This window comes from Paramormyrops kingsleyae, chromosome 4 (assembly GCF_048594095.1).
Source record: "Paramormyrops kingsleyae isolate MSU_618 chromosome 4, PKINGS_0.4, whole genome shotgun sequence".
NCBI classification, from domain to species: Eukaryota; Metazoa; Chordata; class Actinopteri; order Osteoglossiformes; family Mormyridae; genus Paramormyrops; species Paramormyrops kingsleyae.
Genome location: NC_132800.1, coordinates 42762773 through 42775760, shown reverse-complemented (window position 1 = coordinate 42775760; position 12988 = coordinate 42762773). Strand labels below are relative to the sequence as shown.

General features: G+C 51.3%; 3 protein-coding genes across 5 annotated transcripts in view; 1 reads left to right on the top strand and 2 right to left on the bottom strand.

The window, feature by feature from the left end:
- The first annotated feature begins 173 nt into the window (after nucleotides 1-173).
- c8g (complement component 8, gamma polypeptide) lies at nucleotides 174-2820 on the top strand. 2 transcript variants are annotated; one of them, XM_023796443.2, is made up of 7 exons: nucleotides 174-506; nucleotides 964-1109; nucleotides 1272-1342; nucleotides 1607-1708; nucleotides 1917-2018; nucleotides 2212-2247; nucleotides 2642-2820. In XM_023796443.2, exons 1-6 carry the CDS (start codon nucleotides 360-362, stop codon nucleotides 2241-2243), a joined length of 600 nt encoding a protein of 199 aa, XP_023652211.1. In that variant the 5' UTR covers nucleotides 174-359; the 3' UTR covers nucleotides 2244-2247; nucleotides 2642-2820. The 2 variants fall into 2 exon arrangements, with proteins under 2 accessions (XP_023652211.1, XP_023652209.1); XM_023796441.2 differs by lacking the exon at nucleotides 2642-2820 and having other exon boundaries at nucleotides 1917-2423.
- Nucleotides 2821-3488: 668 nt separating this feature from the next.
- On the bottom strand, nucleotides 3489-9599 carry zfx (zinc finger protein X-linked). Its single transcript, XM_023796427.2, has 8 exons — nucleotides 8773-9599; nucleotides 7201-7289; nucleotides 6767-7114; nucleotides 6542-6676; nucleotides 6344-6460; nucleotides 6127-6261; nucleotides 5888-6043; nucleotides 3489-5682 (listed from the first exon to the last, which is right to left on the bottom strand). Exons 2-8 carry the CDS (start codon nucleotides 7262-7264, stop codon nucleotides 4523-4525), a joined length of 2115 nt encoding a protein of 704 aa, XP_023652195.1. The 5' UTR covers nucleotides 7265-7289; nucleotides 8773-9599; the 3' UTR covers nucleotides 3489-4522.
- A 568-nt stretch (nucleotides 9600-10167) lies between these two features.
- eif2s3 (eukaryotic translation initiation factor 2, subunit 3 gamma) overlaps nucleotides 10168-12988 on the bottom strand; it is a 14329-nt gene continuing 11508 nt past the window's right edge. The window contains exons 8-13 of one of the 2 annotated variants that reach the window (XM_023796431.2): nucleotides 11840-11934; nucleotides 11454-11598; nucleotides 11201-11370; nucleotides 10938-11110; nucleotides 10420-10521; nucleotides 10168-10273 (exon numbers count right to left, since the gene is read on the bottom strand). In XM_023796431.2, coding sequence (XP_023652199.1) covers nucleotides 10458-10521; nucleotides 10938-11110; nucleotides 11201-11370; nucleotides 11454-11598; nucleotides 11840-11934 — 647 coding nt within the window. In that variant the 3' untranslated portion in view covers nucleotides 10168-10273; nucleotides 10420-10457. Of the gene's footprint in view, nucleotides 10522-10937; nucleotides 11111-11200; nucleotides 11371-11453; nucleotides 11599-11839; nucleotides 11935-12988 lie in introns of both variants that reach the window. The other variant, XM_023796429.2, reaches the window with a different exon arrangement.

Genomic DNA, 12988 nt, shown 5'->3' with positions numbered 1-12988 from the left:
GCTATGTCCGAAATGCGCAAATATTGATCTAGTTTTTAAAATGATTAATTTTAAATTTAACATTCATGCCAATGACACAATGATAAAATTGAAGTGATTGGAGCAATGCAGCAGCAAGTTTCCAGCAAATTCCCGTAATCTTTGAGAGTTAATGATAAACCGGTCTAGGGATCACAAGTCAGGGGTCTGCACTGGTGTGTCAACACTTTATTTGCCCTGTGGGTTGAAAGTGAGGGGCAGAGAGAGACAGAGAGAAAAAGGTGTAAGAAAGGAGGACGCTAGAGGCTGAGCAGAAGGCTGAAGGCACAGGAAAAAGGGAAACAAGACAAGTGTGGGACCGCAGAGAAGACCTGGGTGAGATGCAGGCCACATGGTTCTATGTGTCAGTAGTGACGGCCTTCCTACTGGGACCAGTGGGAGGCACACGAGCCAGGGGCCGCCAGAGGTCACCGGCACAGCAGCCCCTCAGCAACATCCCTGCTGTGCACAGCCTGGATCTGCAGCGGGTAGGTTTAGCATCGCTGACTGCTGACAACATTATCACTGGCCAGCAGGAGGCGTAGTGCTTAAATGCTTGAATTTGTAACAGAAAACTGTTTTATTGCTGAGAAGGTGCTGATCTTGATTTGAGACTGTTACATACCTAGCCATTAAATGGGCATGGGTTATTTTCGTAGTTGATGATGCATATGCTTAAAGCCATTCCTGACTAGACCAGAGGTGTAGAATCTGATCCATGGATAGCTGGTGTGGGTGCGGATTTTTGGGATGACCTCTCAGTCAGCCAGCAACAGTGGGTCCCCAGGACTGGAGTTGAGAACCACTGGCTGGCTGATTGAGAGATCATCCCAAAAACCCACACCTACACCAGCTCTCCATAGATCAGGTTTGCCACCCCTGGCATAGACATTTTCTAATGTATTTATTTTATCTTCTCTTTGTTTGATCCCTCATTATCTGCAGTTTAGTGGAAGGTGGCTCCTGAACAGTGTTGCATCAAAGTGTCGCTACCTTCAGGAGAATAACTTCCGGCTGGAGAGCACATCCATGACCCTGACGGCCTCCACCTCCCCCACTTCCCCGCTTATTGCATCCACCCTAAGGAAGCTGTGAGTGCAACCCTGCTTGTGCCACTAGGGAGAGCCTTGAGAATAAAAACCCTCTAGCAACTTCAAAGCCATATGGAGCCAAAGATGGATGGATGGATAGATAGTCATGTGACCCTTAGCATGCTTAGCCTTTAACCAGCTGACTGCATCTCTGTCCCCTAGGAACCAGCAGTGCTGGAACATCACGCAGGAGTACATCCCCACCCAGAGCAGCAGCCGTTTCCTGATAGCAGGTCTGGTGAACCCCGCCCTGAAGACATCACATCAGAGACAGCCCCTTCCTCTGTGTCCTGCTCATTAGCACATAGCGTGGTGAAGCTAAACTGTGAGGCCGTGTCTGGGTGATGACGGGCATTGTCGTGTTGTGGGCAGAGGCCTCTCAGAATCCGCGCAGAGCACTTCCTCAGGTGTACAACCCCGCCCCACAACTCGCTATAGACCCCCAGCTGCTATGCCCTCCGACTCCTAAACTGCATTGTCATGCCCCCCCTCCTCAGATCGCTATGACAGCATCGAAGTTGTGGTCTCGGAGACAGACTACATCTCCTATGCCCTCCTGTACTACCAGAAGCGTGACCAGGTCACCATGAAGTTATACGGTGAGTGCGCGTTGTCAGGGAGGTGCCCACTGCATCCCATAAACCCAAAGCACTGTAGCCAAAATCACACAGCACAGTGTGCACTCTGTCTTACACCATTTGCTTTCTCTCTTGCGGGTTTGAGTGTCACTCTGTCAGGGTGACGCCTTCTCTGCCAACAAGTTTGTCCATCTTCACACCATGAATCCTTCTTCTCTATTTCCCATAGGGAGGTCCACCCAGCTGCCTGACAGCATGCTGGACAGGTTTGAAGACCTGGCGGAGAAGCAGGGCATTTCCATCGACCACGTTTACCCCTTCCCAAAGTATGGTGGGTCACGCTCATCTGTCGCATGCCTGTATGAATACGCTGCATATCCGTATGTGATGCGTCACATCACTGCCCAGAACTGTGACTTTTGACCTTAGTGTAGGCCTGCATCCGGTGGATAAAGAGCAGCAGGGAGCAGTGTGGGGGTATAAATATGGCTGCAGTGTTGTCTCACTATTATCTTCCTGGCCAGGTTTCTGCGAGGTCGCTGAGAAGAGTCTGTAGCACAGTGAGTGAGCCGCTGTCGGTGCCCTGCTCCTCAGGCTGTGCCTGAGCCTTACCATCTGCGCATGTGATGACCCTCCGGTCCTGCAGGGGCGCTCCTCACACCACTACTTCCCCTTACTGTCTGTGGCTGTGATGACCCTCCCATCCTACAGGGTGCACTCGTCACACTCCTGCTTCTCCATGCTGATGTGCCACTCCACACTTCCTGTTTCAATTATTATTATTTGTATTATTTATTATTTACCTTTGACTTGCCTTTCTGTTTTTTTTTCTATAAACTGCAATACTATGTAGATGCATCTGATGGTGCAGTATAACCATGTAGCATCATTGTCCAGGTCTAGATTAGCTTCAGATTAATGAAATCCTGGCCCTGACAGATCTTTGTTTTCCAGGCTTATGACGGCTGGATTGTGGGACACCCCATCATGTGACCTGGGAGTGATGAAGTGCTTTGTCTCTCTGTGGGATCACCCCCATCTCCCCCTGCTGGTCATTGTTTCAGCTTGGGGCCTCATTAATGCCCATGTGTAAACACACTGCTGGCCTACATCTGTAATAAACTCTGTTTCAAAGAAAATGTTTCAGGCATTTGGCACACAATGGGGGGGGGGGTCTGTCAGTCCCTCACAAATATGGGAGCTGTTATAAATCCAGTTTTTTTTGGGGGGGGGGGGGGGAGTGTGTGTGACTAAGCCTCATTCCCATCCTCAAGCCAAGGGAGCAGCCTGGGGCCAGGGGTGGGGGATCTCCTCCATTGGGCTCCTCTGCTACATCCCTCTACCTAGTGACAGCATCCCGGGGCTGTTGCCTGGTGCCTGCAGATTGAACAGCCACAAAAAGCTGCCGTCACACACAGGATCTGACTAGGGACACTGTGCATCTCTTACATTGCCCTCTTTTACTCCAATCTCCATGGAAATCAAAACCATCACCAAACATTAGGTAACGACCATTATTGTCAGGGTTACTCACTGTACATTTGGTCCAAACCTAGGGAGGCAGGTCATAAGAGGTATAGGCAGGAATAACGGTGCCTATAGCTAAAGGTACTATATACCTGTATCTGTATGAAACGACCACCAGCTACTCAACAGGATTCTTTCTTATACTTGTGATGGTTGAATCATCCAATGAGTATACTACTGCGATAGCACATCTCGCCTAAAGCTATGCTGTCGTAGCCCAAGTTGCTGTCTGATAATGCTGGTTACAAAACTACCTGTAAAGAAACATTCAAGCCAAGGGAAACAGTCAGTTTTATTTCATCTTTCTTTACTAATATATCATGGATAGTACGCTACCGGCCTGCTGGCCTCCCTGGGCACAGGGTGACTGATCTGTGCACATTATAATCATCTGCATTGTTACATAGAGCAACGTGATGAACAGTCGCACAGTGATGAGTCAAGGAGCTCGACAGCAGGAAATACACGATTTTATAGTGAGCAACTGTCCTCCACCAGGTCACTTCCAGACCAGGACACTCCCCCGCCCCTGCATTTATTCTTCTCTGCATTCCAGGGCCAGGGACAGACCAGGCTTGGGCAACATCTAATTCTTCCTTACTGTCCAGACACTGTATTACCATATTAGACAGTATTTTCAAAAGCAACACTATTCCCGTATTTAGAAAATTTGGCAATAAAATTTGCTGACTGGGGCCAGGAGCAGGAGGTCTACCACAATACAATTCTAATTCTGTTGGCCCAAGACTACCACCTGCCCTATGGTTAAAGGCCCAAACTTAATTTGTCAGTCCAAAATAATCAGACTCCTGCTGGTTGTGGCTGTTATAGCTCACTAGGGGGCAGCTGTGTCACCCTGAGGGAGCTAATCGCCTTCGTAGCATGACACGGCATCCAGTCTTATGTCAGAGATGGGAAAAGCCTCCTGAGGGAGTGGTAGCAGGTTGGCACGTCCTGCGAGATGCCGTGTTCCTGCAAAGCTCTCCGGGAAGAGCAGTGTGATGCGTGAGAGTGAAGCTGCTGTCAGGGGCACAAGTGCAGCAAACAGGGCAATCCGAGCACTTCTGAGCAGTCGTGCAGCAACTCCCAGAGGCAGCTCGTGGTCAACAGGCAGAGAAGCCACCACCTTCATAGTGCAAACGACCCAAGGAGCAGAGCTGCCCCTTGATTTAAAGAAGCGGCACATAGCAAAACAGGAAGTGCCCATCGGCCTCATTTAAATGAGGACACCCTGCCAACACGCAATGGGGCTGAAGCGAGGAACCCCAATTGCTCTGCAGGGTAGCACCCCCCAAAGGGAGGGAGGTGTTATGGCACCGGTGCCAGCTCTTTGTGGTGCCGCAGAATGTGCTGGTTCTTCTCAGAGGGCCGCCGGAAGCCCTTGCCGCAGGCCTGGCAGCGGTGGGGGTAGTCCTTTGTGTGGATGGAGATGACGTGCCGCTTGAAGCCCGAGGCGTCGCCGGTGCTGTAGTCACAGTACTGGCACTGATAGAGCCGGCGCTCCCGTGGGGCCCTGGTGCTGGGGCCCCGGGCCCCTAAGGGTGGTCTGCACGGCTGCGGCCGCACCTCCTTGGTGTGCGCCGATAGGATGTGGCGACTGAGCACAAAGGGATCGGCAGTGCAGAAACTGCAATGCCGGCACTGGTGTGGCTTCTTGGTACGATGCACCGCCGCATGCTTCTTCAGCTCTGATGGCCGGTGGAAGCCCTTGGCGCAGACAGCGCACTTGTGCGGGTAGTCCTTGGTGTGCACTGAGATGACGTGGCGCTTCAGGTCACTGGAATTGGAGCTGCGGTGCTGGCAGTGGGCGCACTGGTGAGTGCGTGGCTCCTCATGCGAAAGCACGTGCTGCAGCAGTTCTTCGCGCACAGGGAAGGCCAATGTGCAGCGCTCGCACCGGTGGCCTGTCTCCCCACCGTGCCGGCTCCGCACATGCGTCTTCAGGTTGGAGGAGTCGGCGGAACGGTAGCCACAGTAAGGGCAGCCATAGGGCTTCTCACCCGTGTGGGTGCGCGTGTGTTTCCGCAGCTCTGATGGGTGCCGGAAGCCCTTGCCGCACTCGACGCAGATGTGCGGAAAGCTCTTGCTGTGCACAGCCAGCAGGTGGCGGTTCAGCAGGCCCTGCTCAGCAGTCTCGTAGTCGCAGAACTTGCACTTATGCATCTTAGGGGTAGGGCTCGCCGGCAGCCAGGCCTCTGTGCCACGCCCCTGCAGCTTGTGTGCGTACAGCGCTGCTGGAGCCTTGGTGCCAGGCGTGTGTGCCTCCATGTGGCTGTGCAGCACAGCCTTCTTGTTGGTGCTGAAGTCACAGTCTTTGCACCGGTACTTCCTGTGATGCTGCGGTGACTGCAGTTGCGAGTGCTGGTTGCGGGCATGGCGGCGCAGGAAGCTGCGTGACTTGAACTTCTTGCCACAGAGGCTGCAGGGGTAGACGGTGAGCGGCTGGCCACATGGGCCGATGATGATGGCTGGGGGATGGGCCGAAGGTCATACACAAGTCAGGGGCGTGAGTCAAGGTGAGTCAGTGACTATAACAGTGTGACTGGACAAAGTAACCATGCAACATGACCGCAGGAGGAGCCTGGTGCAGCCTAAAGCATTACCTTACAGGAACCCCCGGTCTCCCTAGCACTATACGGTGGCGTCTCTCCTGCAGCGGGCGGGTCTACGCACCAGTCTGGACCTGTCGCAGCCCGGCCCGCTTGCGGCTCTTGCTGCGATGGCTGTTAGTTCTGTTGGGCTCACTGGACTCGCCACCAGACTCTTCGACATGTAGCAGGGCACTGGCTGCCCCATTCCGGGCCTCCGGGACCTCTGCCTGCTCATCCCCTGCCGAGCACACGCATGTACACACGCAGGCCTTCAGGGGGCGCTGTGAGATGGCACAGGTGGCCATGCAGCGGGACACTCACTGTAGGTGGCAGCCCAGGATACTGGCATGAAGTCCTTGCTGAGAGCAGTGTTGCCATGCGGCCTCTCGACGGCACCGGCATCCTCGCCCCCCACCACCACTTCCATATACACCTCATCGGTCACCTTGGTCCCACCTCAAGGGAGACACACGCCAGTCAGCGTTTGCAGGACAGACAGAGGCACAGAGAGAGGCACAGATCAGCTGCCGTCACTCACCCTCATCCTCCACAGACAGGTATACTGTCTTTTCCTGAAGTTGGTGCCCAGTGCCATCCAGCAACTCCACCCCATCCTCCCCCTCCATCTGGCCCTCGGCGATGTCCACAGCGCCACCTTGAGATACAGAAAACACAAGGACTGTCAGAAGGGCCTGGACCAAGTGTCCAAACACCCCTGCCTGGCTAGCTGACTCACCTAGGTCTGCATCCTCAGGGTCAGCATTGAAGATGTACACCTTAATGACCTCTTTCTCCTCGTCGCCATCTTCCTCGGCACCCTCAACCATCACCTCAGCCTCGCCGCCTTGGACCATCTTCCCCACCTCGTCCACTAGGAAGCCGGGGATAGGGAGGGCTCAGTTACCGCGGAGATGGAGGTTTTGGTCACCACTCAGGAGCCACTGGGAATGCCGGTGCTTACAGGAGATCATCAGGTAGTCCTCACAGGAACCCTGACTGTCCTGAATTGGGCTGTTGGCTTCTGGAACCTCCTCAGGAACCACGTCCACCTGGAGCTCCTCCTCCACAGCGAGGCCCCGGGGCGACACGACACAGGTCTCCACTGCGACAGCTTCCCCCAGTGCAAGCCCGTCCTCAGCGCAGTGTACGTACTCGGCCACCGTGTCCTCGGCGCAGTCCTGGATCACCATGGAGCTGAGTTGCTCAGGCCCCAGGCCCCTGAGGGCCATGTGCTCACCATGTAGCTCGGACACGAACACGGCCTCCTGCAGTTCCACCACAATCTCCTCCCTGTCGGGCCCCCCGTTGCCTGCGGCGGGAACACGCATGAGCGATGGACCGCGATGAGCCCAGGTAAACACACCAAGCGTGTTTCCGGCAGAGGGAGCCGAGTACCTGATCCATGGAAGATGATCTTGGGTTCCTGCGAGTGCAGGGAGAGGCCGCCAACTTCATCCATCGCCTCGTCACCATTTGCAGCAGCGCTGGTGACATGTTTATATTTTATTCATATAGGGCTGTACATACATTATTCATATATACAGCGTAAGAAGTGCCTTGAGCAATGAATAAAATGTGAAGTATTGTAACAGAAAAGGTAAACATACACACGAATGGTGTAACAGATCATAACCCATGATCCGTACAGTACAGCATGTGAAATACGGATTAATTGTAAAGTTTAACCATAATGCTGTGATACAGTTTTACTGCTGCTGTTAATTGTTAAAGTAATAATTCAGGACATGCATTCAGGGATTGAAATTCATTTCTCATAGTGGGAGAGTTATAGATTTTCAATGGGAATGCAATAAAAAAAATCTGTGGATTCAGTACATTAGCCATTTTTAGCATAATTCGCTACCCTGTTAAAAGTTACATACAAAGCAGTCATGTGTTCATTTTAACGGGGCATGTTAAAGTGGCCTGCTTTAAGTGTTCTTTAAGTTCATTAAATTGAATGGATAATAAATGGAAAGCAAAATCGTATTTGTCTCCTTTTATTGCTGATCCAAAAAAATTATCTGATCCATGACTCAAAACCGTGATACAATCCAAACCATGGAGTTTGTGATCTGTTGCACCCTGACAAAGAACTGCAAAAAAATTGCTTTATGATTCATCATTATTAATGGCTACAAGAGGCTATTATTTTATACCACACCCAAATTGAATAAGACTTTAGGTTATATGGCTGATACAGCTTTAGAATTGTTACAGGTGCAACAGGGGGCATACTGTCTCTCAAACAACAAAAGGGTTCTAGCATGGCAACCAGCATAAACGCATAAGTATTTTTATTTCTGACCAGGAAGACATTTCATCACAATCCATCTTGCAACGGGCTATGTAATGCTGATCATGCATCTAATGATGGATCCATATTAGGTGCATTATGGTTGGGGCTGATGCTTGGAGGTTAGGGTTAGGTTCAAGGTTTTGGTTAGGGCTGGTTAAGGTTACGCCTGCTGGAAGTGCGTCACACCCGCAACTCACGCCCCCGCCCACCGCGCTCGCGCCAAGCTGATTCGCAAGAGCGCGCGCCCAAAATGGCGTCGAACCCCTTCCTACTTCCGGAGCGCCTGTGTGAATACAGTCGCCATCTTGGCCTTCAAGCGCCTTATTTATTAACACTGTTACAATCGCCCTTTTATTCCACAGACACGGACAATACATTGTAATATCAGTACACGGTACCAAATGCAGTCCGTGCTGAATAAACAGTGATGGAGCGGTCCGCTTCAATGCGACGCCCAACCCGGTCCAGGGCGACCCTCCGCTGCTCCCCCGGGGCCTAAGTGCGGCCTCTGCGCGGCCTATCCGCTGCGCTAAAGCGGGCCCGCTGCCCAAACGTCCCTCACGGCTTCTTCAGAACCGCCGAAATCCATAAACGGCGAGCACGGCCGCGGCCCACACAGAGAAGGGAGCCGGCGGCCCCGCAGAGCCGGGCCGGCCGCGCCATCTTACCCTTTAGCGGCGAAGGGCGGCCTTGGTGCTGGTAGCGCTTCCGCAGGCCGTGCGGGTTCCCCCAGTCTCGGCAGAGCTGGACGCGGGAGTCCGTGAGAGCGGGGCGGGCCGCTGGAGGAACGGAGGGAGGGGCCGAGCGTCCTCGAGCACCGCAGACTCGGTCACAGCGCGCAGCAGCCCCCAGGTCCGCGGCGCCTCGCCGCCGTCAGCCTGCCACGTCACAGCCCCGGGGCCGCAGCGAAATGCGGAAGGGGAGCGAGCCGGCAGCCGGCAACGGCTGGGCCGGACCGGGCAGCGTCCGAGCGCTTACGGGGAGAAGCAACTCATAACGTGGGGCAGCGGCCGCTCGGTCAGCCGGGTCGCAGTGATGCGGGACGGCTCTGCAGCAGACGTGTTTCGCACCGGGACGACAACGGCTGAAGCGGACCTCCAGCTTATCTCCCGGGAGGAGCCGCACTTTAACCATTCGCCCGAAAATGCTGTAAACCGGACTGATGTGAAAAGTGTGTTTTCGGCACCGATTCGCTTTTGTGACTTTAATAATTAACATTAAAATGACGCTAATCGTCCTGGATCCGCGAGGCGCGCTCCCGAGCAGCGCTTCATCATCATAACACTTATTACAGCTCCTTTAAAAATGCATTTTCTCCAACAATCCACCTTTCCTTCTCTTTATTTACGTGCTTGAACGCCTGTTTTTGTAAATTCCTCCCCGATGAAATAGTTTTGACTACAGCTGGCCAGGTTCTCTGTACGATGGGGACTAATTTATGGATTATTTCTGAAATCGGTTTGCTGATTCCTAGTTGTGTTTTAACATGTTAAGTATTCTGGTAGCTAGTTAACTAACCCACCCCACTCACCTCGTACCGTTTGTACGTCAGAATCTGTACTATCAATACAACGTAAACTGTGACATCTTCATAATACCTAACAGTGAGGAAATATTGAAATATAAAATGTAGTTTCTGTAATCAGGTCCCACACTTTCTCATCACAGTTATTTTGCAGATTTAAATTTGATGATGGTGGCTTACACCTAAATTGTGCAGAATTTTAATTTATGGCCTGGATTAAACCTGAATGGTGTCAGTTTGGGCAAACGCAGGGCACGCTGTGTTAAGGCGCTCTTGAAGCCTAATCCTAACGGCTATCAGCCTGACACCAGAGACGAGGGTGGACACTTACGGGGCTCAGTGACCGGGAGATAAATACATTTTTTGTTCATATTTTGTGCTGACACTTTGCCTCATGCCTGGCCTTATCGGCTTGACTCGCACCTCTGACATCATCCTTAAATTATAGAAAAAAAAAGCAGGAAGATGGTAAATCACAGCCATAACTGGATGTTACAGTGCAGGCCCTGACATGGCAGCACAAGCCACACCAACACCATTTGATCAAAACGCTTTATTGATGTTTTTGACAGCAGCTGGCAGTGTAGCTCCATCAAGCCCAGTACTGCACCCATCTGTCATGGTGTGTATAAATTATGCAGGTTCTGTAACAGAGGATAAAGTACTTGATTTAAAACTCATTGTATCCCCCCCTCCCCGCACAGGACACACTCCATTGCAGTTTGCAGGCTGCCTTTCACCGGGTACTGCGTAGATGATTGACAGGTATGTTACAGGTATCTGTGCTCACAGCTGGCCCCCCCTGGTGGCTGACTGCCGTAAGCCTCTTCAGTCGTCATCCACTGTTGGAGTGATGGTCACTCCCCTTCTGATCTGCCCCCAGCCAATCAGGCTGCAGGAGGACACACAGATTAGGCTGGAGAGAACACTAAATTCACAGCAGTACATGAGCTCATTCTTCAAAAATGTGACAAAAATACATACCTGCATTTCAAAGCTCTAAGCAGTAACATACAAGTGACATCATGCACCACCGTATGTGTGTAAAGCCTTTTAAGGTGGCCGCCAGACACTGACAATAAATGCAGCACTACAAACCTTAAGGCAACCATGAATTTTTTTGCTGTTTGACCATGTTATTGAAGTTGAACTGCAGCAGAGGCAGAACATTCTAGTTTATAAAATCAGTCACATTTTTGGTAAAAGCATCAGTTAAGCAAACAAAGGGTTAAATATGCACAGTAAAGACCTGGAAGTGCACCGGGTAGCGTGCAAGATGCCGAACATAACAAGGCCCTGTCCACTCACCGCCAGTGCTTCTCCACGCGCCTGCTCAGTGCAATCTTCTCCCCCACCTCGGTGCACACGGGGTTAGTCAGCACGATCTTGGCCAGGTCCGCTTTGACAGCACTCACACGGCCTCCCGTCGACAGAGACCCGATGTTGACCATCAGCACCTCGTTCTTTGACAGCTTTTGAACCTGAGATACGGCCCCTGAGTGTCAGACACCGACCGCAGGCTGACTCGGCAGAGAGACAAAGACCAGATCACGTCCCGCCATCCACCTTACCTTAGCCGCCTTCTTGTCCCCCTCCGTACGCACTCCCAGTAACCGCCGCAACAGAAAGTAGGAGATCTCGAGCTCAGTGAAGATCTCAGGCAGCGCCCCCACAGCACCAAGCACCTGGCCCACCATGCGGTCCGCCCGGCACAACGTGGGGTCAATCTTTGTGCCCACACCTGTGTCAGACACCAGTAGCTGTCACTAGGGGGCCCTCACGCATAGGCCTGGGGTATAAGAGCGAGACGGGGTGCTGGCGTACCGATGAGCCCGCCGGGTGCAGCATACTGCAGGTCGTTATGCTCAGCAAACAGCGAGACGATCTTGGAGAAGATGGGTTTGCACATGAGCTTCCCCTCATGGTCCTTGGAAACAATGCCGGGTCGCACTTCCAGCTCCTGGCCCACCTGCACAGTCCAGAAGAGATGGGCCTGAAGTGAGGCTTCACTGATACCTCCTGGAGGATAATGCTCATCACTGCACCAAACCCCACAGACACTGATTCACAAGCACTGGACAGCCTTGTACACAGTTAATACCTGTAACCTCTTATATAGTGTTTTTCATACTCATGACAGCTACATAATTGGATGGATGGGATACCCTCCAGCCAATGAGGTGCAGGGCAGCAGGACAAGGGTGGCTCACCTTCAGGACCCCTTTGAGAATGCTCCCCCCGGCCACACCCCCTTTCAGGTCATCCACCTCGCAGCCTGGCTTGTTTACATCAAATGAGCGGATCACTGGAAGACAGAACGCAGCAGTGAGAATGCCCCCTAAAGGTAGGAAGCCCACAGCTCTTACCCCTTAATGCGACAGAGCCACTTTACTCATTCAGTCTGAAACCCAGAAAACAATGAACGCAGCATGTCCTCTCCAAAAGAGGCTGCTGCTAATTTGGTGATTCTTTACTCTTAAAGAACATAAGGAATTTTTCACACCAGAGGAGGCCATTTGGCATATGGCAGGTATTTTCTGCAAAAAATAAAATGAAAACGAAATATCCAAAGTGGAGATTGTAATATCTTTTTATCATTTTCATTTTATTTTTTGCAGAAAATTCCTCCCATATTCGGCCCATCAAGCTCGCTTGGGGAGAATTTAACTAATAGCTCAGAGTTGTAAATTTTTTTTCTAGCTCTGATTTAAAGCATCCCAAGGTTTTAGCTTGCACTAAACCAACAGGAAGACTATTCCATACTCTAACTACACACTGTCTAAAGAAGTGCTTTCTGAAATCCATTTTAAAATGTTCTCCCGCTAATTTCCACCTATGGTCACAAGTTCTAGTATTTAAACTAATATTGAAATAGTCATTTGGCTGAACAGCATCCAGACCTGTTAGAATCTTATATACCTGGATCATGTCCACCCTTAGTCTCCTTTGCTCGAGGCTGAACAGATTCAGCTCAGCTAACCTCACCTCATAAGACATCCCTTTCTAAGGCAGCAATATCCTTTTTCAGGTAATTTGACCAAACATGCACACAATATTCTAGGAGAGATCGTACCAAGGAATTGAATAATCTTGGCATCACCTCCATTGACTTAAACTCCACACACCTAGAGATGTAACCCAACATACTATTGGCCTTTTAAATTGCTTCTCCACACTAGTGAGAGTGGAACATGGAAGCATCAACATACAGACCGAGGTCTTTCTCATAATCAGCTACCTTTATTTCAGTGGAACTCATAAAATACCTGTACGTTATATATCTGCTCCCTGCATGGATTACCTTACATTTGTCAACATTCAATTTAATTTTCCAGGTATCAGCACAACCACTAATTAAT

Excerpts from the sequence above, each read along its gene's own strand:
- c8g (XM_023796441.2), top strand. The coding sequence starts at position 360 with ATGCAGGCCACATGGTTCTATGTGTCAGTAGTGACGGCCTTCCTACTG. Across the intron at positions 1,343-1,606 it reads CAGCCGTTTCCTGATAGCAG|ATCGCTATGACAGCATCGAA; the intron begins GTCTGGTGAACC and ends CCCCCTCCTCAG. Across the intron at positions 1,709-1,916 it reads GGTCACCATGAAGTTATACG|GGAGGTCCACCCAGCTGCCT; the intron begins GTGAGTGCGCGT and ends TATTTCCCATAG.
- zfx (XM_023796427.2), bottom strand. The coding sequence starts at position 7,264 with ATGGATGAAGTTGGCGGCCTCTCCCTGCACTCGCAGGAACCCAAGATC. Across the intron at positions 6,461-6,541 it reads CCCTGAGGATGCAGACCTAG|GTGGCGCTGTGGACATCGCC; the intron begins GTGAGTCAGCTA and ends CTGTATCTCAAG. Across the intron at positions 5,683-5,887 it reads GCTGCGACAGGTCCAGACTG|CCATCATCATCGGCCCATGT; the intron begins GTGCGTAGACCC and ends CCCATCCCCCAG.